General features: G+C 41.8%; 1 protein-coding gene across 1 annotated transcript; it reads right to left on the reverse strand.

Moving 5' to 3' along the window:
• Window positions 1-1,582: 1,582 nt before the first annotated feature.
• Window positions 1,583-23,673, reverse strand: VPS4B (vacuolar protein sorting 4 homolog B). The gene is made up of 11 exons (XM_082234545.1): window positions 23,399-23,673; window positions 19,309-19,420; window positions 18,677-18,827; window positions 17,169-17,236; window positions 15,972-16,091; window positions 14,977-15,133; window positions 12,928-13,076; window positions 12,622-12,703; window positions 10,587-10,806; window positions 4,728-4,865; window positions 1,583-1,762 (listed from the first exon to the last, which is right to left on the reverse strand). The coding sequence occupies exons 1-11, from the start codon at window positions 23,420-23,422 to the stop codon at window positions 1,661-1,663; spliced, it is 1,323 nt and encodes a 440-aa protein (XP_082090671.1). The 5' UTR covers window positions 23,423-23,673; the 3' UTR covers window positions 1,583-1,660.
• Window positions 23,674-25,669: the final 1,996 nt, after the last annotated feature.

Below are 25,669 nucleotides of genomic sequence, written 5' to 3' on the forward strand. Positions count from 1 at the left end.
AATGAAAAATGAAGCACTGCAATATAGAACTATAAAAAGTAAAGTGCAGTTTCAAAGATGTGTTCTCAAAAATGTCTTTGAGTAGATTTCAGAACAGCATTTGAATTGTATTTCTGAGCATATGCAAAAATTAATGTAACAAATATTTTAACATATAAAGCTGCCCAAAAGGGAAAAAAACTAAAGAAACATAAGCTAGTGTTGTATTGCAACTTTTTACTTCATTCATAAGCAAATTTCCACCAGTCCTATGATTTCAGAAAGTACACAGAATATGTACAGAAAAACAAAACCAAATCTCATGAGAGTAATCATACAGTACTTTATAAACTCAGAAATCTTGTAAAGCCCAAAGCATCTACAAGGTACAATTCTATTAACAATAATGCAATGTGTTACATTATTGATTATCACTTGTCTACAACAGGGGCAAACTTACAAGGCACAACTCAGTGCTGTGACCGCAGTGTTGTAAGTTACATTCAGGCACTTCTCTAAGATGAATAATTCTTAGCAAAGGCCTTGGGAAGCGGGGAACCCATATGCACTACCCCTATACTGTGTTTAAAGAAATGTCAACCCATTCCCAGTATATTTAGTTATTGACTCTGAACAAGACCAACTTCCCTTGGCACCTCAGAGAGGTTTGCTACGCCGTTCCCCACTTGGTCCCAAAGTTTCTTTGCAAATGAGTCCAGAATTATCCTTCCCTCAATGAATGGCTTGCTAAAATTTGGTCTGCAGGGTTGTCCATGGATTCTTACCCAACAGAAATGTTCCATGAAAACAGGAGGAGGGGAGGGAACGTTCCTCCAAAATATATATTTATTTTTTAAGCTATTTTCTGGTAGGTTGCACAGTGACAGGTGTCTATTGGTGTTAAAAACAATGCTTGCTGCTTTTAAGGCAATATCTGAATACCACACAGCAGAAAACAAAAGACAAAGTACCAGTTCAACATTACGCTCGGTTAAGTACTGGCCTTTTAAAAAATGCAAGTTCTTCTTTCTCACTTCCCAACCCCAATTTATTTCGCTATTCTTTATAATCAACTCCCATGTAACTACATATATTACTAAATGCTGCATAATTCCAAATGGAGAATTTCTTTGCAGACAAAATTGACTGACACTGAAAACACCAGGCAATCAATGTGTCTTCTGCCCAACTTGTTTTGTTTTTTAGGCTGGGGTGGGGAACCTGTAACCCTCAGATATAGTTGAACCACAACTTCAATCATTCCTGACCGTTGCCAATATTGGCCAGGTCTGATGAAAGCTGAGAGTTCTATGACATTTGGAATGTCACAAATACCCCATCCCTGTTTTTGGTCTATAGGAGTTTTATAATATTGATAAACTAGGACTAGTATAAATTACCTGAAATCCAAACTTAAAAAACTGCAATAGCTAAAGGGGCTGTTACATGTTAAAGTGTTTTCACCATGTTTTCCTTCTTCTTTGCCACAAGATCCCAGTATCATGCTCTCAGAAGAAGACATTTAATAGATATTTCTGGAAAGTGATAATATAAAAGCTCAAGGGTCCTTGCAAATGGCTCATCAGTTCATATGGAAAGGAGGGAAGGCGCAATTCATTTATTGGCAATAAAGAGGCAAGAATTCCAAATAAAGAAATTTAGGGTCTCAATGGTCTTTGGATTAGCCTTCCTGTCCAAAATCTTCTGTGAACTTCTTTAGTTTTTCCAGGTCATGTTCATTCACAGTGGGCTTTGTGTTGGCTAATGACCTCAGCATATCCGCCTGCCACATAGAGAAAAGCAAACAGTCAAGAGCCAAATATTTCACCGTGTAAACAAACTACGTGCAATTAAAAAGAAAAGTCGCCAACATACATTTGCCAACTTCACAGCTCAATTACACAATAGAGGGGGGAAATATAAGAAGCAGCCATGAAGATACAGAAGAGCCAACACATTTCTACATATATTTTACCAATCATTCATGTGACAAAGATGGAAGCTTACCAATATTATTAAGCAACCATGATACTTGAGACCAGGAAATCTATGTCACCACACCTACTTTAAATTACAGGTAGTTAGACCCATGCATGTCATTACTGCTTGACAACACAATCCTACGCATGTTTACTCAGAAGCATGTTTAATGTAAATCACCCTGTGATCCTTGGATGAAGGAAGGTAAATAAATTGACAATCTAATCTAATCTAATCTAATCCTGAATAAGTGTTTATGAAAAGTTTTCGCAGAATGACTTCTGGGCCTCGCGAAATGACAGCATAATGGTAAGAAAGTGAATGAACACTTCCTCGCACACTCCAAGGGTTGGGAACAGATATGAGAACAGATTGTTATTCAGTAAATCCATTCAGTATTTAACAACTTCATAATTCAAAGGATTTAATGTATATAACAACCATTAGAGCAATCATGTAAAGCGGATCAGTATTGTCCTCATATTGCAAAAGGGCTAAGGGTATGTGCTGACCTAACAAATTCATGGCTGCGGCAACCCAGGTCCCAGCTCTGTCCCATAGCTACTAGGCCGCACCAATTCTTGACATGACAGAATCACGACAATTCCATCACTCACCTGCAGAACCAGCATGCATTTGCCTTTTGAAGCCTGTAATTGTTAGGAACCCACATTAAAGTACAGGGCAAGTTATTAAGTTTTGATCCTCCAAGTGATATAACTATTTATACCCAATGAATCTTGAAGCCTCAAAGGTAGGCAACAATGTAGGTTAAAGTGTTCACCCTGACCCCCATTCACCATAGTTTTATATTTATCTCCTAAGGATGTTCTTTGTTATTTTTTAAACGGACATAACAAACACAACATACACAGATTTGTTAGAGGAATTCATTACTATTGGATGACTAAAGTACCAGGCGGAACCATGAGATTTTGCCAAAAAAAGGTACCACCAGCAAGTTTAGACTTGTTAAAGGGTATAATCCCAGAAACAATAACCTCCATATGCCTGCCCGCTGAGCAAAGGATTAGGAAGGAAAATGAGAGCAAATTATGTGTTATGGGCATAAACAAACTTTCATTTCCCTTGACCACTGGACAGGTTGTGGGAAGCAGTAATGAAGTCATTATTCAAAAATACTTGCAAGCCTTCCTCTTTTGAGAAAGAAAGTCTCAAGAGAAATTACAAAGCTTGTTGGGCACATGGATTTTTGTCAGTGAGCCCCATACGGGATGTAACTTTTATGTTAGAGTTGAAAGAAAATGCAAAAACTTCACAGATACGTAGAAGCAGCAAGCAACTTTTAGAGCCTTTTCTTTTTTAACTCATTTGCAGTTCAGCAGATTACCATTTGTTCCCTACGTTTCCAGACAAAAATGGCAGTAAAAGATTGGTAACAATAAAAGAAAGCAATGATAACAATAAAACCAGCATGCTTGCTTGTTTGCAGGAAGCCATTGTTTGGCTTACCATTAATGGAAAACCAGGTCAATAAGGTGGCTGTCCTAACAATAAATGTTTGATTGTTATTATGATGTTGCTACTCCATATCACTTAAGAATAACTGGATAACAAAATATTGCAGTCAAGAGCCACAACTAATGACTAATTGTTTTTCATCCTGTATTTTCATAGGGTAAAGTTTGTTAATTATATCTCATGGCAAACTGTTTTTGAAACTGGAGGAGGATACTTTCAATGTCAGTTTTAGGATACAGGAAGGAGGCACAAATCCACTGGGCACACCCAAATTAGATATTTCCTTTCAGCCTTAGACAATATTATTTGTGTGCAAGCGGTTTTAATTTTGTACTATCACAAATGAATAATACCCTTAATAATGTGGTGGAAGGGGTATTGGGGCTTAAACTAAACTTCAAATTTATTTATAGAAATGTCTGCTGTTATTGTGTGGGAACTGATATTTATTTCAACGGCTAAAAAAGATCCAGAGTGGGGAGCTGTAGTTTTTCGGTTTTGTTGATTCTAATTATGTAAAATAAAGCAGTTGAACTGATTTTGGGATGTACTTCTTCACGGACTTACACTAACAAGAGGGCGGAGGCAGCAGAGTTGATCAAATATAAAATTATATGCAGTTGTTTTGTATACTGAATTCAATAATTTTATAAAATATCTAATAAATAGTTCACATCTCCCATTCTAGCGCACTTACCACCTTCTTCAATCAATATACTCAACTTTGTCACTCTGCATAAACCACATCCAGTCTGGAACTTTTACGACAATAGTAAGGTATGTTTTTGTAATAGTGGTGGTTGAACTTCAGAGGAAAGCAGCAAACCATTTATATATAATTCTACACAACTTTTACTGAGTGTCATTTTCCAAGTATTTAATGCAAGGCAGTGAGGAGATACTGAAACCCTTCACCTTTATCATCTTTATGAGGAACAACCACATCCTAAGTATTTGATGCACAAAGCAAGAAGGGGTCCACATAAAGCTAGTGCAGGAAGGTTTAGGACAGGAATGCATGCAAGGGCACACTCAGACAATTCTTTCACAATACCTTCTAGGATGGCAAAGCACAACAGGGAGGAACTTTTTTGATTGGAGAGAAGTTGCAGGAAGAAGGGACATATCTCTCTTGTGAGCAATTGAGCACACTCATCACTAAGCCTTCGGAATTATATCAGGTATTCAGTAAGCCCAGGAATTAGGACACTGGTTTAATTATAAGGCTGTGACCTCTGGCAGAGCTAGTCCAAAGCAAAAACATCCATAGCAAAACAAAGACTAACCATTGAAACAACAGGCTCCAGTAGTTTATCCCCTGGCACATCCATCCACGTCATTTCAATGGCACTTGGTTCTCCCGGAGAACATGGAGTGAACAGATCTACTTGAACGTTTGGATCAGACAGTGATGGTCCTTTCACCTTTGGAAGAAGCAAAATTTCTCAGTTGCAGGAGTAAATGCATTTGGAGGCTCTGTCAAACAAGGTCAATGGTAAAAGGCATACCTGTTTATCTTCAAGTGAACAAGGATGTTTTGTTTTGTGAATCTAGAACATAGGTGGCATCCTGTGCCAAAGGCAATGTGACTTTATAGCAAGCTTGAAAGAGCAAGAGAACCCACAGATGTAATTATGTGGCATAATTAAGCTTATTTTCCCTGTTTACTTTGCCAAGTTTTAGACCCAAACCCACATCTATGGAAAGGCAGGGTTGCACCTGTACTTATAGTGTGCCTTAAGAGTAGCACTATGTACTTCTTTAGACTTGGCAATTGCCATACAGTGGTACCTCGGGTTAAGAACTTAATTCGTTCTGGAGGTTTGTTCTTAACCTGAAACTGTTCTTAACCTGAAGCACCACTTTAGCTAATGGGGCCTCTTGCTGTCGCTGCGCCGCCAGAGCACGATTTCTGTTCTCATCCTGATTACGATATCTTTATTGTCATTGTCCCTTGCGGAACAATGAAATTGAAAAACTACATAAAACTACCGCAAAACTACATAAAAACTACCTAAAACATTCAAAAACCCCTAAAAACTCTAAAACCCCATTTTAAAATACACTATACTACAGAGACCCCTTATGCTGTGTTTAGAACCAGAATTGCATTAGCGTAGAAACTGTTTCTCAGGCGGCTAGTCCTGGCCTTTATAACCCTATACCTTCTTCCAGAAGGCAGAAGCTGAAAGCGATCATTTCCGGGGTGCGTACTATCACATGCTATCTCTGCCGATTTCTTATGGCACCTGGCAGCATATATTTGATCTAAGGTGGGAAGAGTGCACCCAATAATTCTCTCTGCAGTCTTTACAACCCTGGATAGCATTGTTTTTTCCCTGGCCGTGCAGCTCCCAAACCACACACACAGACCATAAGTTAGTACGCTCTCCACAGTGCAATGGTAAAATGCCATCAACAGGTCCTTTGAGAGATTGTTTTTCCGGAGGATTCTCAGAAAATATAACCTCTGCTGTGCTCTCTTCACCAGGTCTTTGCTGTTCTCTCCCCAGGTTAGGTCGTCTCTCAACTCCATTCCCAGAAATCGAAACACCGAGACCTGTTCCACGCACTTCCCCTCAATAATAAGTGGCTGAATATTCAATTTACATTTCCTAAAGTCCACAATGATCTCTTTTGTTTTCTTTAAGTTAAGGAGTAAGTTGTTTTTCCTGTACCACTCCCCCAACTGCTCAACTTCCTTCCTATAGGCCGCCTCCCCCTCTCCAGCAGTAATTAAACCAACCACTGTTGTATCATCTGCGAACTTAATGATCTTATTACTGGGGTATTTGGGGGCACAGTCAGCTGTATAGAGCGTATATAAAAGCGGGCTCAACACGCGGCGTCCCCGTATTCGTGATGAGATCCGCAGAGACGTGGGAACCCAACCTGACCCTTTGGGAACGGTTTGATATAAAGTCTAATATCCACCTGCACAAACATGGTGGAAGTCCCAGGTCTAATAATTTGGGCACCAATCTATGTGGAAGAATAGTATTAAATGCAGAACTAAAGTCTACAAATAACAGTCTCGCGTAGTTCCCTTGCTTCTCCAAGTGAGTCAGTACAGCATGTAAAGCCATTGCTACAGCATCCTCTGTGGATCTCTTTGCCTTGTACGCAAACTGGTAAGGGTCAAGTCCCACTGGCAGACAAGATAAGATGGGCTTCCTCACCAGTTTTTCGAAACATTTCATTATAATGTGTGTCAACACCACAGGGCGAAAATCATTCAGACTGTCTATCTTTGATGTTTTTGGCAGGGGTATAATGGTAGCGGATTTCAGACAGGGTGGAACAGTGGCTTGGGCCAGAGACTGGTTAAAAATCTTCGTAAATATTCCTGCCAGTTGGTCCGAACAATCTCTTAGCACCCTGCCAGCCACCCCATCCAGGCCCATAGCCTTCCTCGTGTTTACCTCCTTTAATATTCGCCTCACTTCTGCCTCTTCCACCCTGGCAGCATTTCCTGTAGGTAGTGACGCCAATAGCTCTGGCATCCCTGTTGGAGTCACTGTTGGTGTCACCTCAAATCGGGCAAAGAAGGTATTCAGCTCTCCCACCAAGGAAGCAGTACTCTCTACCACTGATGAATTCCTTGATTTATAACCAGTCAGATGTTGGGCTCCCTGCCACATTTGTCTAGTATCATGATTTCTCAGATGGTCCTCAAGTTTTCCTCTGTACTCCGCTTTTGCTTTCCTGATACCCCCCTCTTGAAGTTAGCTCTTTCTATGCCATACAATACCCGGTCCCCAGTTCTAAAAGCAGAATTTCTGGCCTTCAATAATCTCCTAACCTCTCCTGTCATCCAGAGCTTCCTATTCAGATACAATTTAACATACTTTTCCCTGGTGACATTTACTGTGCAGAATCTAATATAATCCAGGACCGTTGATGTATAAGTTTCTAGATCATGATGGGTGAAGATATTCCAGTCGGTCTCCTGGAAACTGTCCTGCAGTTGCTGAGAGGCTCCCTCAGGCCACACCGTAACCATCCGTGTTTGTATCTGGCCTTGTTTCCTGAGGGGTGTGTATACTGGTGTCAGAAGCAGGGACACATGATCTGAACCACCGAGGTGTGCCAAGGTCTTGACCTCATATGCCCGTCTAATGTTCGTATACACCTTGTCAAGAGTATTTTCTCCCTTGTTGCACACTCAATGTGCTGATGGAATTTTAGGAGTACTACCCTCACATCTGTGTGATTGAAGTCGCCTGCAATAATGTGCACCGCCTCCGGGTATCTACTCAATTTAGCATTGATGTTTTCATGCATACTACTCATGGTCCTGCATGCATTTGCAGTTGGTGCTATGTACACTGCTGTTAACACCACTGTTGTAAATTCCCGGGGAAGATAGAAAGGTCTGCATTTAATTGTCAGAAATTCCACATCCGGAGAACAGTAGGTATCCAACTTGACAGAGTCCGTACACCAGTTTTGATTTACAAAAATACACCCCCCCACACCTTGTTTCTTGCCAGAATCCTGTGTCCTGTCCCACCGGTACGTTGTAAAACCTTGTAATTCAACAGCTGTGTCTGGAATAGCTGAATTTAACCATGTCTCTGTGAGTATCAGCACACAACAATCCCGGATGTCTTCCTCCACTCCTACACGAAGCCTCCATTCATCATGTTTATTTGCCAATGATCTCACATTAGCGTAAAAGATACTTGGAAGAGGTAGTTTACATCGTTGTTTTCTTATCTTCCTTATCTTTATTCTCTCTTTCATTTGACCTTGTCCTCTACAGCCTCTCTTCTGCTTCCGCTCTCTTATTCTTCTCCTCCTCCTCCTCCAACCCCGATGATTTACGATTTCTGGAATCTTGCACGCCCGTAGCTGCTCCCACACAGCACAGTTTGTACATTTGTATCTGCTGCTACTTCTGTCCCTGTACAGCAGCATTTCGTATTGACTATGAATCATGTGTCCTAACAAACCCTGACTCCCCTCCAGGGAGCTCTCAGCCGCAGCATCTGCACGCGCCGCCATCTTGAGGAAGCAAAGTTCTTAACCCAAGGTAATATTTCTGGTTCCAGTTGTAGATAGGTAGCCGTGTTGGTCTGCCATAGTCAAAATAAAAAAAATTCCTTCCAGTAGCACCTTAAAGACAAACTAAGTTAGTTCTTGGTATGAGCTTTCGTGTGCATGCACACGATCTATCTGAAGAAGTGTGCATGCACACGAAAGCTCATACCAAGAACTAACTTAGTTGGTCTTTAAGGTGCTACTGGAAGGAATTTTTTTTATTTTAAATATTTCTGGGTTAGCAGAGTCTGTAACCTGAAGTGTATCTAACCTGAGGTACCACTGTACTTCCCCCAAAAGCTTGGCTAGCAATGTTCTGTGGATTTTCTGGCAGACCAAGTCATACCAGGCAGGAAGAAAAGCATTAATGCTATGTAGCACATGAGAGAAATAAACTTGGTTTAGTATCATAACCAGCACATCCTGTCCTGCTTGTTACGTTGTTGTGATGGGGCATTCTCAGGATACATTTGAACAACTACCAAATCCATTCTGCGGAGAGCTATAAGGTAAAGGTAGAGAGACCCCTGACCATTAGGTCCAGTCGTGACTGACTCTGGGGTTGCGGTGCTCATCTCGCTTTATTGGCCGAGGGAGCCAGCGTACAGCTTCCGGGTCATGTGGCCAGCATGACTAAGCCACTTCTGGCGAACCAGAGTAGCACACGGAAATGCTGTTTACCTTCCCGCTGGAGCGGTACCTATTTATCTACTTGTACTTTGACGTGCTTTCGAACTGCTAGGTTGGCAGGAGCTGGGACCGAGCAACAGGAGCTCACCCCATCGCGGGGATTCGAACCGCTGACCTTCTGATCGGCAAGTCCTAGGCTCTGTGGTTTAACCCACAGTGCCACTAGAAAACAGTAAATTTACTTGGCAATCAGAACTCAACTGCATATAAGCTTTTGATGCTTTGCCAAGAAGACCTGCTAGTAATGTTCTTTTTCTGCTGCCCGCCTTTATAACTTTCAGAATTTTTTGATGAAAAGACAGTGTATATAATCCAAATACGGAAGACATGTTTATATATTTTTTAACAAACAAGCCATATTTTAGAAAGCATTTGCCCAAGATAACATCACTTTTTTTAAAAAAGGAGCCCCTTTCTCTGCACAGTGCTTAGTACCAATATTCATGATTCTCCTTTCTGGGACAGACAGCTGCTTGTCTACATTCTCAAGCATGTAGAATTTCAGGCAGAATCTGGTATCATGTCATGACTTGCAGCCCTTTTAAACCAAATGTGATGAACTATAATAGGAAAGGACATTTGTGTGTAAGCACTGTTGTTGTTTTAAAAGGTATCCTAGGACTTCTGGAAAATTTGGGATAGAAGTTTTATGCAAAGCAAGGATCACTTTTAAAATATAAATACAGCTTATGAAATAGGAGAGGATACAGACAAATAGACAGGGATGACACTTTCCTCATATACAGTACCTGCACTGCAACCATCAAGTAAAATCTTAAAACCATAGTATTTAAAGATGACTGTAAAGACACTGGTAGGGAATAGCAAGAACCAAGATATGGTGTTGGCTCTCTCTTTGACAACTTGCCTGCAGGTGTGGTCATTTTCCTGTTTGATCAATGAGGCACAAGAGTTCTGCTGAAGCCTGGGATTTGTTTTGGCTCTGCACTTGCCAACTGTGTGTACAAACGCAGAGCAGTAACATGCTTATACCTCCTGTTTTCAGCTCACCACTGGAGAAGGAAGGCACAGGTGTATGGGCTTCCCTCTACATAATGGGGGCTCAGAGAATCTGTCAGGTGGAAAGGCAGAGCAAGCTGATAGACCTGTGCCGCATTGTCTCCTTGTTGGCTTGTGAATGGAACGCAGAGATGCGTTGGTTTGCCAGAGCACCTGCAGGCACCAAAGTAGGCACCTGGCTATGAACTGTTTGGAGTTGTGTTTTGTTCTCTGCCCTTTCTTCCCCAGCTGCAAGTCGAGAGGTGCAGGAGGCTTCTCCTTAACTTTGGGCTGCATTACAGAGACACCACGCGTGACCTGGGACAAAACCCTGCAGTTGAGTCCTGAAAACAACCATCTGCTGACCTCTGATGAGCATGCAGAAGAAGAATTTAGAAGTTCCAGTTACTCACTTTTTTAAAGTGTGTGGCCGACTGAACTTTCCTAACAGGCTGCATTAGGGCGTCTCGTACTATTACGCTTATGTCGGCGCCTGAGTAGCCATCGGTTCGCTTCCCCAGATCTCGATAATCTGATTCAGTCAAGGTGTTCTGAGTGGTCCCAAGGTGAAGTTTGAACATTGCAGCTCTTGCATGATCCTCAGGTAAGGGGATGTAAATGCGCTTCTCAAACCTTATTAGAAAAATCACAAACAGTGATACTCATCCATACCCATAACCAAGGCTTTTTTCCAGACAGACCTCACCCAGAACAGAGTTATGGCACCTCTCAGGTGGGCACCACAGCCATTATAAAAGGGGCATTTATGGTAAGTTCTGGCACTTCTTTTCCTAGAAAAATACCACTGCCAATAACAGATTTCATGCAAATTCAAGTTTGTTTTTCTAGCACAGCTAGGTAGGAAAAAAGAGGAAACAATGGGTTTCCTGAAGAAAGGAAATTAATTTAAACGGGTCTGCTGTGTAAAACACAGTTGACTATAACCCTATCTTTATACTACAGTTTTTGATAAATCCAGCCATGAAACATAAGATGTGAAACATTAACAGCATCCAGACTGAGAGTTTTAAAAGCAAGTATTAGAATCCAGGTCCTTTTGAGCTGTCCATTTCTTTTTCATGCTCATGACAAAATTATTTTCTGCAGTCTAGAGAAATAATAAAATAACTAAAAGTTACTGGTTGTTTGAATAAAATTCAGAAACTTGTGTTTTTAAATTCCATAAAAGTACACTGTACGCCATATTTATAGAACTGCTTATGCACTAAATCATAGCCAACATATTTCATATAATTACTTCTGTGAGCAGGATGAGGAAACTTTTTGTTTACAGCAGACTGGTTTCCACATCACACTAAGCCGAACCATGCCTTAATATCAATGTGCAGGCTTCCAGGAAAGAGATTGTGGCCATTTTGCATCTCTCTGTTTGGCATGAAGTCATGGCTTGATTTAGCGAGTCACCTGAATCCAGGTTCGTGCTGTAGCTCTCCTGGATGAACCATAAGGTCCTTAATTACAGTTCACAGTTAGCCTGGAGAGAACTAAACCATGAGCCTGGGTTCAGATAGCGCAGTAGGCAAAGCCATGGCTAAGCTCAGCACAGCAGTAGAATGACCGGGGGGGGGGGGAAGCAAAAGGCTGCAATTTCATCACCTGGAGCCCACACACTTGGGCCAAGTCACACCTTGGCTTAACATGGGGTGTGAACCGCCCCAATGCATTTAATATGTGGCCGCACAATCCTATAAAACTGTGTCGCTGAACCGACATAAACAACTAGTGCCATCGTAGGTTAACTGAAGTACAGTATTTTTTGCTCCATAAGACGCACCAGGCCATAAGGCGCACCTAGTTTTGGGAGGAGGAAAACAAGAAAAAATTATTCTGAATTCCAGAAGCCAGAACAGCAAGAGGGACCTGGCTTCTGGGATACCGTGTGGCTGTTCTGGCTTCTGGGATAACCGCGCCAAGCCTCTTCAGGGCAGCGGGATGAAGGCTCCCCCTGCCCGAAGAGGCAGAAGCCAGGAGAGGCGCTGCGCAGAGAGGGAGAACTGTGCAGCACCCCTTCAGCGAAGCTGGAGAAGGAACAGAAGGGGCTCTGTTCCTCCTCCCGCTTCGCTGAAGGGATGCTGTGCAGTTCTCCCTCTCTGCGCGCCAGTCACGCCATAAGACGCACTCACATTTCTCCTTACTTTTTAGGAGGATAAAACTGCATCTTATGGAGCGAAAAATACAGTATTTTATGCCTGCAAAGTGGAGCAAAACTGTCCTGTGCTTTCTGTCACCCACTATATTCTGATACTGAGGCAAGTGGTGTTCATTGCTGCTACTGCTACATGCTTGGGCTGCAGTGCTTTGTCAGCACCAGAAGACAGGTGTTACTATACCACAGGTGGACAAGTAATCCTGCAACCCTGACTAAGCTGCAAGCAGTGTCACTTTGACCAGGACAATAATGAATTTATTTATGTTATTATACCTTACCTTCTTCTGATGGCAGAATCTAGAACCCAAGGTATGTTAGTAGCTCCCAGAACCAAAATTCCTTCATTGTCTGTTCCAACTCCTAATCAGAACAGGTGAATTTAATCAGTGACTATAATAATAACAACCTCTAAGCAATGTATAGCATGGAGAATGAGAAACACTGAACTTAGCATATTTTAAACACCATAAACTTTTATCTCCACAGATTTTCCTAGGTCAGCTAATGAATGCTAGGCCACAGACAATCATGTTATATAAACCATCATATTACTTTAAGTAGCCATGCCAAGAAAATGATCTCACCTTGCATCTGAACTAAGAACTCTGTTTTAATTCGTCTGGCAGCTTCGCTCTCATTTTCACTTCTAGAGCCACAGAGAGAATCTATTTCATCAATGAAGATAATTGAAGGTTTGTTTTCTCTGGCAAGCTGGAACAGATTCTTCACTAGCCTGTGGAACAATTTAAGTTACATTACAGGACAGCAACACAGCAGTATTTCACCTGTTTTCCGAAATTCAGTAAAGTTCTTAGCCGTTAATCTTCCATAGATGATGAGATACTAGAACCTTTATAACTAAGTGTATATACTTCATATAAGAATTGCCTTTTATCCAGTTGCTTCATACAAAGTTTGAGAAATTAAACAGCAAAGTTATTAGTTCTTGGTCATCTCTCCATTGATCAGAACCATTATCCAACTGCTCAGTAACTATAATTTCAGGACTCTTTGCAGTACAGCTGAAGAACAACATTTCTAGATGTCATAGTATAGAGAAACATGAAACATTGCAGAGAAGATTATTACACTTTAAAGATGATGTAGCTGAGAGTTAGTCTGAATGCCTATAAGCCTGAATGCTATTGCAGTCCCTCACTGTCACTATGCATCTGCTTTGGGCAAAGATCAAACCTAGAACCAAATTGGGCTGCCGCATAGCTATTCAGGCTTTGTCCAAGGTGAAGATCTTCCTGAAAAGCAAACTCAGATCTAACTCATAGATTTGGTGCATGCAATCCCAGACTGTCTGTTAAAAATGGTCGAGTTTCCTCTTCCCAAGCTCTCCCTAAAAAGAAAATGTCAGGCAGGGGAAGGGAGCTTAGTTTTCTGACTGACATTGCTAGCTTCCAACAAGCAAATGACCAGGTCCCACCTTTATTTCCAACAACAGTGCTTTGGGAATAATCTCAGTTCATGTCAATTGAGCAGGAAAAAGCAAACAAACCCTCAACTGATATTCCTGACAGTTCCCTAACTCCTGCACTTATCCTGAAATTTTGCAGGTTATTTAGCATACAGGTGCTTCTACAATGTATTCCATTTTCATACAAATTGCACCACCAAGTTGGGGTGCAGAAGCAAACTCCTTCACCCTCAAATATTAAAGGCTCATTTTGAATAAAACCTCTGAACTTTTCTATCTGAAATGTGACAGGCTTCTGCCATTCCGAAGAGGCAATGCCCTGCAAATGTAACACTAAGAAGTTAAAATGTTATAGTTATCCCCTTTAAAAAACCTAAAGGCATCTAAAAGAAACCACTGCACCTATATGTCTGAAATTTAACTGAGTTCATTCACTTAGAATGGGCAACTATGCCTGAAGCAATTTTGTCTTGGTACATACCTCAATCCCAAATTCTTCCTCTTTTCTTTCTTATTCTCCCAACCCCACAAAATAGGACCCCCCCTTTATTTCATGAAGGCACTTTTTAATATCCAAGTCTCATACGTGAACTACGTATGAATAGCCCAGGAGCGATATTGCATTTTCCAAACCAGTCAGACATACTGGGTCCAGACACACCACAGAGACGTTAAGTGTATCAAGAAGTGCCAGTGAGCAATTTAAAAACTAGGAAGCAGAGGGTGGAACTTCCTATAGAACCACACAGCTCTCATTCAAAGGACCAATCAAACTGTTCCTTCCATATATTTCCCCATTCTTATGCATTTCCCTTCAGTCTGTTTCTCCAAGCAGAGCAGAAACACACTTTTTCCATGTTGCATAATTTTTCGTTTCATGGGGGGATTAAACACAGAATTTGAAACCTGTGAGATTGTTGATAGGTAGCCACATTCATCTATTGCAGCGTTCTAGAAAAATGTTAAAGGCTTTTTCTTTTTTACAGGAGGTTTTGTAGACAATATATTTTATATAACACAGGAAAAGCATCTATTATAATACTCAAATTACAGTTACCTTATCCCTTGGTTCTCATACAAGAGCAAAGGGGTCACTTGAACAGAAATGAACTTCCTGCACTGGACTGACACTTATCAAGGCTTGGCATGTGGGTTCATGATCCCTGAAAAACTGGAAGCTTCCTCCCTTTACAGCTTTAATACTTACTTTTCACTCTCCCCCAACCATTTCGAAACAAGGTCAGAAGAAGATACGGAGAAGAACGTAGAATTGTTAGCTTCTGTTGCAACAGCTTTTGCCAAGTAGGATTTTCCCGTTCCTGGGGGTCCAAACAGAAGGATGCCCCTCCAGGGAGTTCTCTTCCCTAAGAAATATAAAGTATATATATATAATATGGGGGGGAAAGTAATTAGAAAAAGCATCAATTTGGAATTGATTATGGTACAAAATAACACCCAACCCCTGCAAATAATCACTTGTGACATAATTAAGAGAGGTACTTCTTGCTTTTATTATAATTTATAAATTACTTCCATATGTATGTTTCTGGAATTATCAGAATAAAATATGATATTGTCAGCAGGAAATTATTAGATTCCTGCCAACAGCTACACACAGGATTGTACCAGAAAAAAATCAATACAAGGTACTAATTGAGCCAGTGTGGTGTAGTGGTTCAGAGCGGTGGACTCGTAATCTGGTGAACCGGGTTCGCTTCCCCGCTCCTCCACATGCAGCTGCTGGGTGACCTTGGGCCAGTCACACTTCTCTGAAGTCTCTCAGCCCCACTCACCTCACAGAGTGTTTGTTGTGGGGGAGGAAGGGAAAGGAGATTGTTAGCCGCTTTGAGACTTCTTAGGGTAGTAATAAAGCGGGATGTCAAATCCAAACTCTTCTTCTAATTCTGGTGCACCCTTTTTACATGTATGTTGAAAATGTTACATTCTGTTTCATTCTAGGACTCCCATCTATCAACTCAGATTCCCTGCTTAGGGAAGCACAAATATGCAAACAGACTAGGAATGCCCAAATGTGGCGTAAAGTGCCCCCTAGCAGCTCAGACTGGTATGACAGCAGCAACTATTCCTGATCAGCTGAAAGGTTAGGACACCCTTGTACATAGATGTTCAAGCAGGGTACTTTGCCCTACAGCCTAAACGTTTTAGGGTTTTGTAACTGAAAGACAATATATAAAGAAATACCTGTGAAAAGATGAGGAAATTTAATAGGCAATATTACTGCTTCTTTGAGAGCTTCTTTTGCTCCTTCTAGCCCAGCAACATCATTCCATTTGACATTTGGTCGCTCCATGACAATAGCACCTATGAAATTGATTTATTAAGACTGAAGTCCTCACAAGGCAGCTTACAATATATGGACAATTAATAAAAATAAACAGAATAAAATCGAACAACGATTTAACGTGACACATTGGCAGCAGCTAGAAGCATCATAGTCCAACTAAAATATTTTAAAACTATTTCCACTGCGAGATCCTCAAATTATCAAATCATTTTAAATGGCTCATTCTTTTCCAGTTTCAAAAAAGAACAGTATCACCACTGAAGTAGAGCACTGATCATTTCTAGCCTAACGTTTACAGAAGAGCTTCTTCAAAGGCTCCAGTACTTGGAAAACTTAAGTTTACATCCTGGCACTGACAAAACTATCCTATTCTCAACCTAGGACAAAACAGCACTATAGTATTTCACTTAACAGACTACAATTGAAGGTATCTGAATTTTTACGTTTTCTTTGATCTGAGGAATGATTTTGATTGGGGTGGCCAGGTCATAAAGTCTCTCTCTCATGACCTTCAGGTGATCTTTTGGGAAGAGGGAGGAATGAACAGAGAAGAAAGTATCTGCACATTGTGCAGTGCAAGGGAATGTAACCATACAGAGCTGAGCTCCATATCTTCACCAAACTGTACTGCATGGGTAGCACTATCGTCCCTTACAGGCCAAAAAGACTGTCCTTGCAGCATAACAGAAGGAAGGGAATGTGAACGGATTGCCTCTGCAAAGCAGGGATACCTCCCTTGGCCCTGGAGCCTCATGCCTGTATCATTTACCATCAGTGGCAATGCTAAGTAGTCAATCTGATTAGCTATGTAGTTATGTATCTTCTGCAAGAGAATCCTGAGTGTCTGGGATCAAGCAGGGAGAGAGAAAAGACAATTACACCAGAGAAGCAGAGGGAAAGAGAACAAAGTGGCTGCAATCAGCTAGGAGGGGAAAAAGGGGTACATTTGCACTCCCCCGTTTAAACTGTAACGTTTGTCCAGTTATTAGGCTGATATTAATTAGATGTTTCAAGTTATCCATCTTGCAAATTCTGCCCTGTTCATTTGATAAAAAGACTTTATTCGAGATATTAAGCGCTTGATGTAAAGCTACCTTGGAGTTGATTCTGCAACTTCTTTTTCTCAGGATCATCCGATTCTCCTTCCCCATCACTATCATTCCTAATTTGGGTATAAGGAAAAAAATAATGCACAGCTAAAAGACAGGCTCTTCCAGCCAAGTTGTTGTTGCTTTAAATGACATTATTTGTAAACCCATCCTCATAACATGCAAACTCGGACTTCAAAAAACTTGGAAGCATATAATTGTCAAAAGATTAAGGGAATAGTTGTGTTTTTGTAGGTGGATGTTACAAAAAAAGATTTTTCTTATGCAGCTTATTAGTCTGACCCTGGCTCATGGTAATTTCCCATTACTCAAAAGTAATACAATTACAGTGGTACCTCTGGTTACGAACTTAATTCGTTCCGGAGGTCCGTTCTTAACCTGAAACTGTTCTTAACCTGAGGTACCACTTTAGCTAATGGGGCCTCCCGCTGCCAGCACATGATTTCTGTTCTCATCCTGGGGCAAAGTTCTTAACCTGAAGCACTATTTCTGGGTTAGCAGTGTCTGTAACCGGAAGTGTTTGTAACCTCAGATGTTTGTAACCCGAGTTACCACTGTATAACTTATGCACATTTAACACCTGCGGTTTCAACTTTATGTGATTGAATGTCAGCTGGCTGAATTTCACACAAGTTAAATGCATGGAAGGCAGACAGATTAAAAAGCTTGTTTTGCAGAAAGAGCGTTCAAGCTCTAAGACTTGCTTACTGGGCTCCAGGAGGGTCTCATGAGACCTCATGGGAACTTGGATGGCCCCACAAGATCTCATGACAGCATCCCAGAGTCTGGTAAGGCCCACTCAGCACATGGCTCTGGATAGGGTAACGATGTTCACGAAGGGACGGTTCCAAGATGATGGCTTGAGTATACACATTTTTCCATATAAGTGCCATCCCACGAACATAACCCCCGCACAAGATAGAATCTTGCTGTAAAATAGTTTTATGAAAGAGAACTTAGAGCAAAAGATATATAGGACGTGTCAGCACACAATAGTCCTTGGAACCCCTGATCGCCAACATGCTGTGGAAGGCAAGTCCTTTAATTTTTCCATGCACTTCCTTTTCAGTAAGGAAGTCTGTGGTTACAGCACAGAAACTGCTGCTGCAGGAAAGGACCACACAGTCATTGAAAGTTATGTCCCTGAGGGAGCGCCCTACCCAGTAAGAGGCTTGTGCTTCACCGCCCTCAAAATGGGGAAGTAGTGAGTGAAGTGGGCTGAATGATACCTATTTGAATACAATTTTCTTCCTGACATTCCTGTTTCATCCCAAGAAAGAATGGATGCTTAAAACAGATACCATGTCGTATCATTTAACTCTACTGCTTTTAGGATCTAATATAGAATGTGCGATAACCAAGCCATAAAATCACCAGTAGGGCCACAGGTCTTGAAATATGATGTTTTCCACGCACTGTTCCACCACCACTGAAAGCATTAAATACTAAACAAGCAAACTTGGAGAATGTTGTAGTACATGAAACTAACATACCCTTTTTCATCAGTTGGACCAGATTCTTTGACTGGTTTGAGGGGAGCTTTTTCTTTCTTTTTCAAATACTCTTTCAGCTTTTCTGCTCTGTCTAGATACTCAGTACACTTTGCTCTGATGCTTTGTTTTGCTTTGTCACCCTGTGCTTCATCTGAGAATGAAAAGTATTTTGTTTTGCGTTATAATCGAAGTTACAGTGTACCTGTCTTGAAGCAAAACAACAAACCATAATTAGACATCCCCTCCCTTCCTATAAATAACAAAAAATGTTATAGTCACAATTACCCTCTCCAGGGGCTCCTTTTTATTTTAGTGCACAGAATGCATTATCTTCTGAGGCAATTAGTATGACTAGTTTTGTACTCAGTTTTCTTAGTGCAAAGGTTAAGTTTCCAAATGCATCATTACTGGCCATTAGCCTTCCATTTATATAAGACTGATGGGTCAGTCTTCCAAAAGATCTCCATTTCCTTTTCTGAGTCCCAATTAATTGATTTAATTTATGATCAAAATGTCATTAGCAAGATCATGGCATGTAATTCGGAACCTACTGGTGTAATTTCCAAGAATGTGAAGGAATGTTTAAAAACATAAAAATCTCAGCTACTTATACTTAGCGCAGTAATTCTTACATTTGACAACGTGAAGAAAATACTGTACAGCATGTTGATACAAGCGGAGGGCTTCCTCATAGTTTCCTGCTTTATCTTCTTGTGCTGCCTTGCTAGCAAGGTCTATTGCTTTCTGTTTAAAAGGAAAGGAAAGAAACATGATTAAGGTTAGAACAATTAAATAAGTTAACCCTAAGTGTTTGTAATATGGGAATGCAAGAAAACAATAGGACTGCATTATATGCTGAAATGACACCTTCATTTTCAAATAGTCAAGAGGCTTTATACTGGCTGGATTAGAATGCTACAGTAAGCCATGGTTAATACTGCATTGTGAACCTCACTTCCGTTTCACTTTTCCCTGATAGGTAGGCCAAGAATAAGTCTTCAAATTATGGTTTGTTTCGAGAAAAACAATGATTCCAACTTTATATCAACTCTAAGCCAAGGACTGTGATTTGTTATAATTGTTCCCAATTAAAACAATAGATTAAAATAGAAACTTTGTTACCCATTTATTTATTTCTCTACCGAATATTAATATTGCATTCATCCATTATGGGGATTGTAAGAAACCCTGAATAAGGCTCCCCCCCCCCAAGTGCTTAAGCATTTAATCATTTACTTACATCCAAAAACATTTATCTTATTTCTAGTGCTATGCCAAATTGTCGCACAAGTAGTTCTTATTTCAAATATTGAAGAACATCCCCACAGTTGACAAACGTAGGCAAACCCAAGGATCTGTGTGCTCACAGTGGGAGTTTCGACTCCCTCCCCTATATACAGTAGACCCTCACCCTACAATATTTTGAAACTCTCCACAGTAAAAAAAATTTTTTTTGCCACATTGGACAGGAGAAATAAAGCCCCCTTAGATGCTCCAAACTAGTTTTACAGTTCTGTGGATAATCACCTATATTCAGTACAATTTAAGGAAGCAGTTATCACATTACAATTAAAAGCCACAGAATCGCTCTTGGGAGTCATTCCTGTGTCCAAAAGCATCTCATGGAGATGATTTGCACAATACTAATAGAAACAAACATGAGAGCAGTGAAACTTTAGATATAGCATGAAACTTTTGTTGGGTAGTGTATTTTTATTAGTTTGTATACATCAGTATTGTTAATTGTTTTAATTTTGTATTATGTATTTTGTGATTTTATGTTGTAACCTGTGTTGTGAACCACCCTAAAACCTACGGCAGGCATAGGCAAACTCGGCCCTCCAGATATTTTGGAACTACAACTCCCATCATCCCTGAACACTGGTCCTGTTAGCTAGGGATGATGGGAGTTATACTCCCAAAACATCTGGAGGGCTGAGTTTGCCTATGCCTGACCAACGGGTATAAGGGTGGTATACAAATTTAATAAATAAAAAGAATAAAATAATAATCCAACTAGCAGAGTCGACCCACTGAAATCCATGTAACTTAAATTTCCATGGGTCTGCTCTGATTTCTCCAGTGGGTAGGGAGCAACAGATGTGGTACTTCTCTTTCATGAATTTTCTTCCATTTATTTCTCTTAGACTCCAGGCTATTATCTTCATTATGATTTCAGATTTTAAACACGCCACTTGGAAAGTAGGCATTTTAGAGATAGGTGTTTTGTTCGCTTTTCATGTTGGGTTGTTCCCTTTGAGAGGACAGTTACAAGGAGCTGCCAAGCTACGGGCAACACAAATTACCATGGATGTAATGCTTCCCACTAAGATGGAAATGGCTTATGCACCACACAAGGTATTTCAATATCTGTGCATATGTAAATTAAGTGTGCTAGAAATTCTTAGCATTTATTAATGCAGATCTTTTTAAAAACACTGCAAAAAAATGGGGTGTGTCTTTGTGGATACAATTGTGCCCAAAATTGCTTTCAGAAATCTTCAGACACCTCACACAATTACAGAAAAACTTCCACTGAATAAAACATTATTTAGTATATTACACAGGACTATAGGTGGGTACAGAAAAAGTATGTTACACCTGGATAAAGTAATCCAAATAAAGCCATACCAATATCATGTATTTTGAGCTATGGTCTTTCTGCAAGTGCACAAAGAAGATTTTCTCCAAAGTTACCAAGAAACAAAAATACATGACTGAAATCTTGAATTGGGATAAATGACTAGTGAATCCCTAAGCTACTTACTTTCCAACAAATGAAACTGAGAAACTACATTAGTAAACAAAACTTAAAGAGCCTGAAAGTCAATCCATCACGTATCTGCTCTTTCAAGTTGTATGCAAGAAAATGTCAACAAAACATCTGTGCAAATAAGACAAAATGGAAATTTATTTACTCTCTTGTTCCTGCAGTGTATGAGATATTGCACAATAGAAATGAAACCTACAAATTATGTGCAAATTATGTAAGGGGGCAGGTGGCAGAGGTTACATCAGGGATTTGGGAACCTTTTTAGGCAAGTAGTCCAGACATTTATCTGTAGATATTTATCTGCAGAGATTTATCTGTAGTGCATGGGGCCAACCATCTGTCAAGCATCTGGCATCAGGTGATTGCCACTTACCACAGTTGACCCACTGAGGTGGAGGACATAGTTCAAAAAGCTTCCTAAGCTCTGTTCACAGTATTTCTCAAATGCCAACCATTCAACTAGTTGTCAGGTGTTTGAGAAGTGTCGCTCAAAGCTCTTCACCGACATCACTTCTACCCACACAGTCAGTAAGTAGCAGGGGGAGCTCTGTGCCAGGGGAGTCACACCAACACCATTTCATAGCAAGGGTGGCAGGGCCAGCAGATAGTCATGTCTGTCCAATGCAACACACATGGAGATGGACACAAATGGGATTGCAATGCTCTGCCAGTCAGATAAAAATTATTTGTCCAGCTAGTTTTGATTGTATAACCAAGGCCTTAAAACCATGGTTAAGCAGTGATTCTCCTAACCTACCTCACAGTGTTCTTGTGAGAATAAAAGAGAGAGGGAGAAGAACGCATGCCACCTTGAGCTCGGTAGAGCATGAGACTCTTTATCTCAGGATTGTGGGTTTGAGCCCCACGTTGGGTGACAAATTCCTGCATTGCAAGGAGCTGGGCAAGATGACCCTCGCAGCCCCTTCCAACACTACAATTCCAGGATTGTCTAAGTAGAGAAACTATCAAAATAGATTAAGAATGCAGCGCTGCCTCCGCAGCAACAGAAATGCATTCTGCACATGCCCAGAGGCACCCCAGTGCTTCTTCCAAGGTGTTGTCTGGATAGCTCAGCAGGGTTACAGTGTGGCGCTGACAATGCCAATACAGTGGTACCTCTAGATGTAAACAGGATCCGTTCCAGAGCCCTGTTTGCATCTAGAAGCAAACGTAACCCGTGTCCACGCATCGGCGTGGGTCACTTTTCGGTGCTTCTGCGCATGATGTCATTTTGAGCGTCTGCGCATGCGCAGGTATGACTGTACTGCTGGTTTGATCCTTGTATGGGGACAGCTGCACATTCTTGCACTGCAGGGGGTTGGACTAGATCAGAGCTTTCCAAACTGTGTGCTGTAATATGTTAAGTGTGCTGGCTGCAGCATGCGCAAGTGCTTCCCAGAAAGGGAGTTAGTTTCACCTCGGGTTTGCTAGCCAAACCGAACTGCTGTGTCGCAAAATGATGCAGGTCTTTTTAAAAATAATAATGATCGCGATTAGTTTTGGAAAGCTCTGGCCTAGATGATCCTCAGGGTCCCTTTCAATTCCACGACTCGCTGTGTGAAGCCGAAGCCGAAGCAGTAGCAGCTCAGCAGCCTGCCACCATCCTGACAGCTCCGAGAGAGAGAGAGAGAGAGACGCTTCCGGGGCGCTGGCAGGTCAGGTGAGGCGTAGCGCCTCCCCCTGATGCTCGTTCCCACGTCGTGCTGCTTAAGAGGGAGGGAAACACGGAGTCTCTCTTTCTCGTGGGAACCTCGACATTACGAGAACCTTTCGAGCGACAGGGACTCCTGTCAGTTAAGAGGTAACCGCCCCTGTAGCCCGAGTCAAGGTGAGCCGCCTCACGGAAGGACTCCTTCCCTCGCCCTCCCTGCCTCGCATTCCCTACACACTTCGGAATTCCGGCGCAGCTCCCCGTCACGCGCCCAACAACCCCCGCGCCAGGTGCTCACCTGCAGGTTGGATGTGGCCGCCATGATGGGCGGGGGCTGACGGGGACGGTTTCTTCCCTGGGAGACGGAGATAGAGAGGACAAAGTTACGTTGACAACCCGCGCTTTTCTCCCCCCTCTCGCCTGTATACCGGCTACGCAAGGAAGCCTGAGGGGAAAACACAGCCCGCCGCCGCCGCCAAACGACGATTAAAAAAACCCCTCACGCTACTTCCGCAAGCGAATCCCACAGCCGGTGGGAGAAAGGAAGCGAAAGGCTCTTCCGCTTCCGCAACGCCCTGTCGACGTCACGGCTGTGCGCCCGCGACGGCCAATAGGACGAGGAACGGCGCCAAGCCGAAAGGAGGAAGTTGAAGCGGGTGGAGTCGTTGCTACGCATGCGCGGCGCGGTGTCGTAGTGCTGGCAAGCGTCACCACGCCTGTTACACTTTACCTTCAGCGGGCCTTCCCTGCTTCGAGTGGGCGTGGTTAGGCTTGTGTTGCCGATAGTTTTAACTGTTGCTGGTCCGCAACAGAGGAGAGTTTTTTTTTCGTCTCCCCACCCTGGTGATGACAAGGCAGATACTGTACTTTGTTTGGGATCCAACCCAATGAGCACGTTAATTTTAATTTTAACACGCATCTAGGTCTGATAATGCTAAGCCAGTGGTTCTCAAAAATTTTTTTTTGGGGCCACGCTTTCAGAATTAAAATTTGGATTATTTTTTTTAATTGATAAAGAAATACATTGGAAAACAAAAATAAACATCAGCTAGCAGTGCTTGGTTTATGACGTAGAACGCAACCACTTTATAATATGATCACAGGGCATCCAGGAAGCCTTAAGCAGTGTAGCTTAATAAGAATGAGCCTCTTAATATGTGTACATTAAGTAAGTATGCAAACTCAATGAGAGGTGTGAGCTTTTGCTGGGTAATCCCATATATACAATAGGTCTAATTTAAGACAAACTCATCAACACAAAGAAACATTTCCAGTCTTTCATATTTGTTGGTTGAAAATCTCAGTTCACAAAGAGATATTGAGAAATGTAGAAGAATAGCTGGTATTCTTGAAGAGGCGTAGATACTGCTTCTGGGTATATACTAGACTAAGGCTATCCTGCAATGCTTAAATGTATCTTTGATTGCCCTTGAATCTTCCTGCAGCACTAGCCAGCCTCTCCTGCCACACCCTGCTGTCCCTTCTTATGGCCTTTGTACTGGACCTGGAGACTCCAATAGAGAGCATTCAATGTTAAGAAGGAGGACAAGTGGGCACCCTATCAAATGACAGGACAGGAGCTATATGGAGCAGGGCCTTTTCACTGATGGTGCCCATTGTATATGCCTCTCTCTTCCCAGACCTGCTCTCTTTTGGCCTGTATTTTGGAGCTTTATAATTTAGGAAGACTTTGGAAGAACTGGTTGACAAGTCTTATCAGTTGCTGACGTATGAGCAGATTTTATTTGCTGCTATTCTGGGCTTCTGGTGCACCAGGGTTTACACCAGCATAATTGAGTTGGCCAGGATGCCAGAAGGGATACAATTTATGAGCTTTCTTCATTATCTGCACAGCAGGGGGTGTTCAGTCAACAATGCAAAGGCTGAGTTGAAGCATTCCCTGCTGGTTACCTGCTTTCAGCAATAGGGGTCGCTGTTGGGTAGTACCCAATTGGTTAGCTGTCAGATTCTAGAGCTCCCTATTGGTGGCTCTTAGGTAATTCACAAAATACAGAGGCCATTCATAAAACACAGTGTTCATTCATAAAACAGTAACATAAATCTCCATTGCTACATATTGGGTGTATATTTCAGCGGTTGAACGTACAGGTTTATGGCCATACTGTAGTGTAGTGCTTATGCGACTGTGAATAAAAGGTGGCTGGGCTCATTGTCTCAGGGTTTGGGAGAGAAGAGGTGACAAAACTGATTTCCAATAAGTGCCCCCTCCCTTTATTTCCATAACAAGTCCTTGACCTAGAAGGACCAGGGACCTAGAAGGTGCAGGGCTTGTCAGTCCAATCCCTGCACAGTCTCATCAGGGCTGACCTTAAGGCAATTGGAGCAATTTGGCCAAATTGGGCCCCATGGGCTGCTCCTAAGGGGGCCACCGCAACAGGGCAATCTACGGTAGATGGATTTTATTTATCTATAAGATTTTGCAGACTTTGGCTGTGAACTGGAGCTCTACAAGTTGCCCCCCCCCCACTGCTTCAAATTGGGCCCCACAGGCTAGCCCTGAGTCTCATAGTTGCTGGGCTTGAGTCGCCCTGCCCTTGCATGAAGTCTT

Source organism: Podarcis vaucheri (genome assembly GCF_965113315.1).
Source record: "Podarcis vaucheri genome assembly, chromosome: 8".
In the NCBI taxonomy this organism is placed as follows: Eukaryota; Metazoa; Chordata; class Lepidosauria; order Squamata; family Lacertidae; genus Podarcis; species Podarcis vaucheri.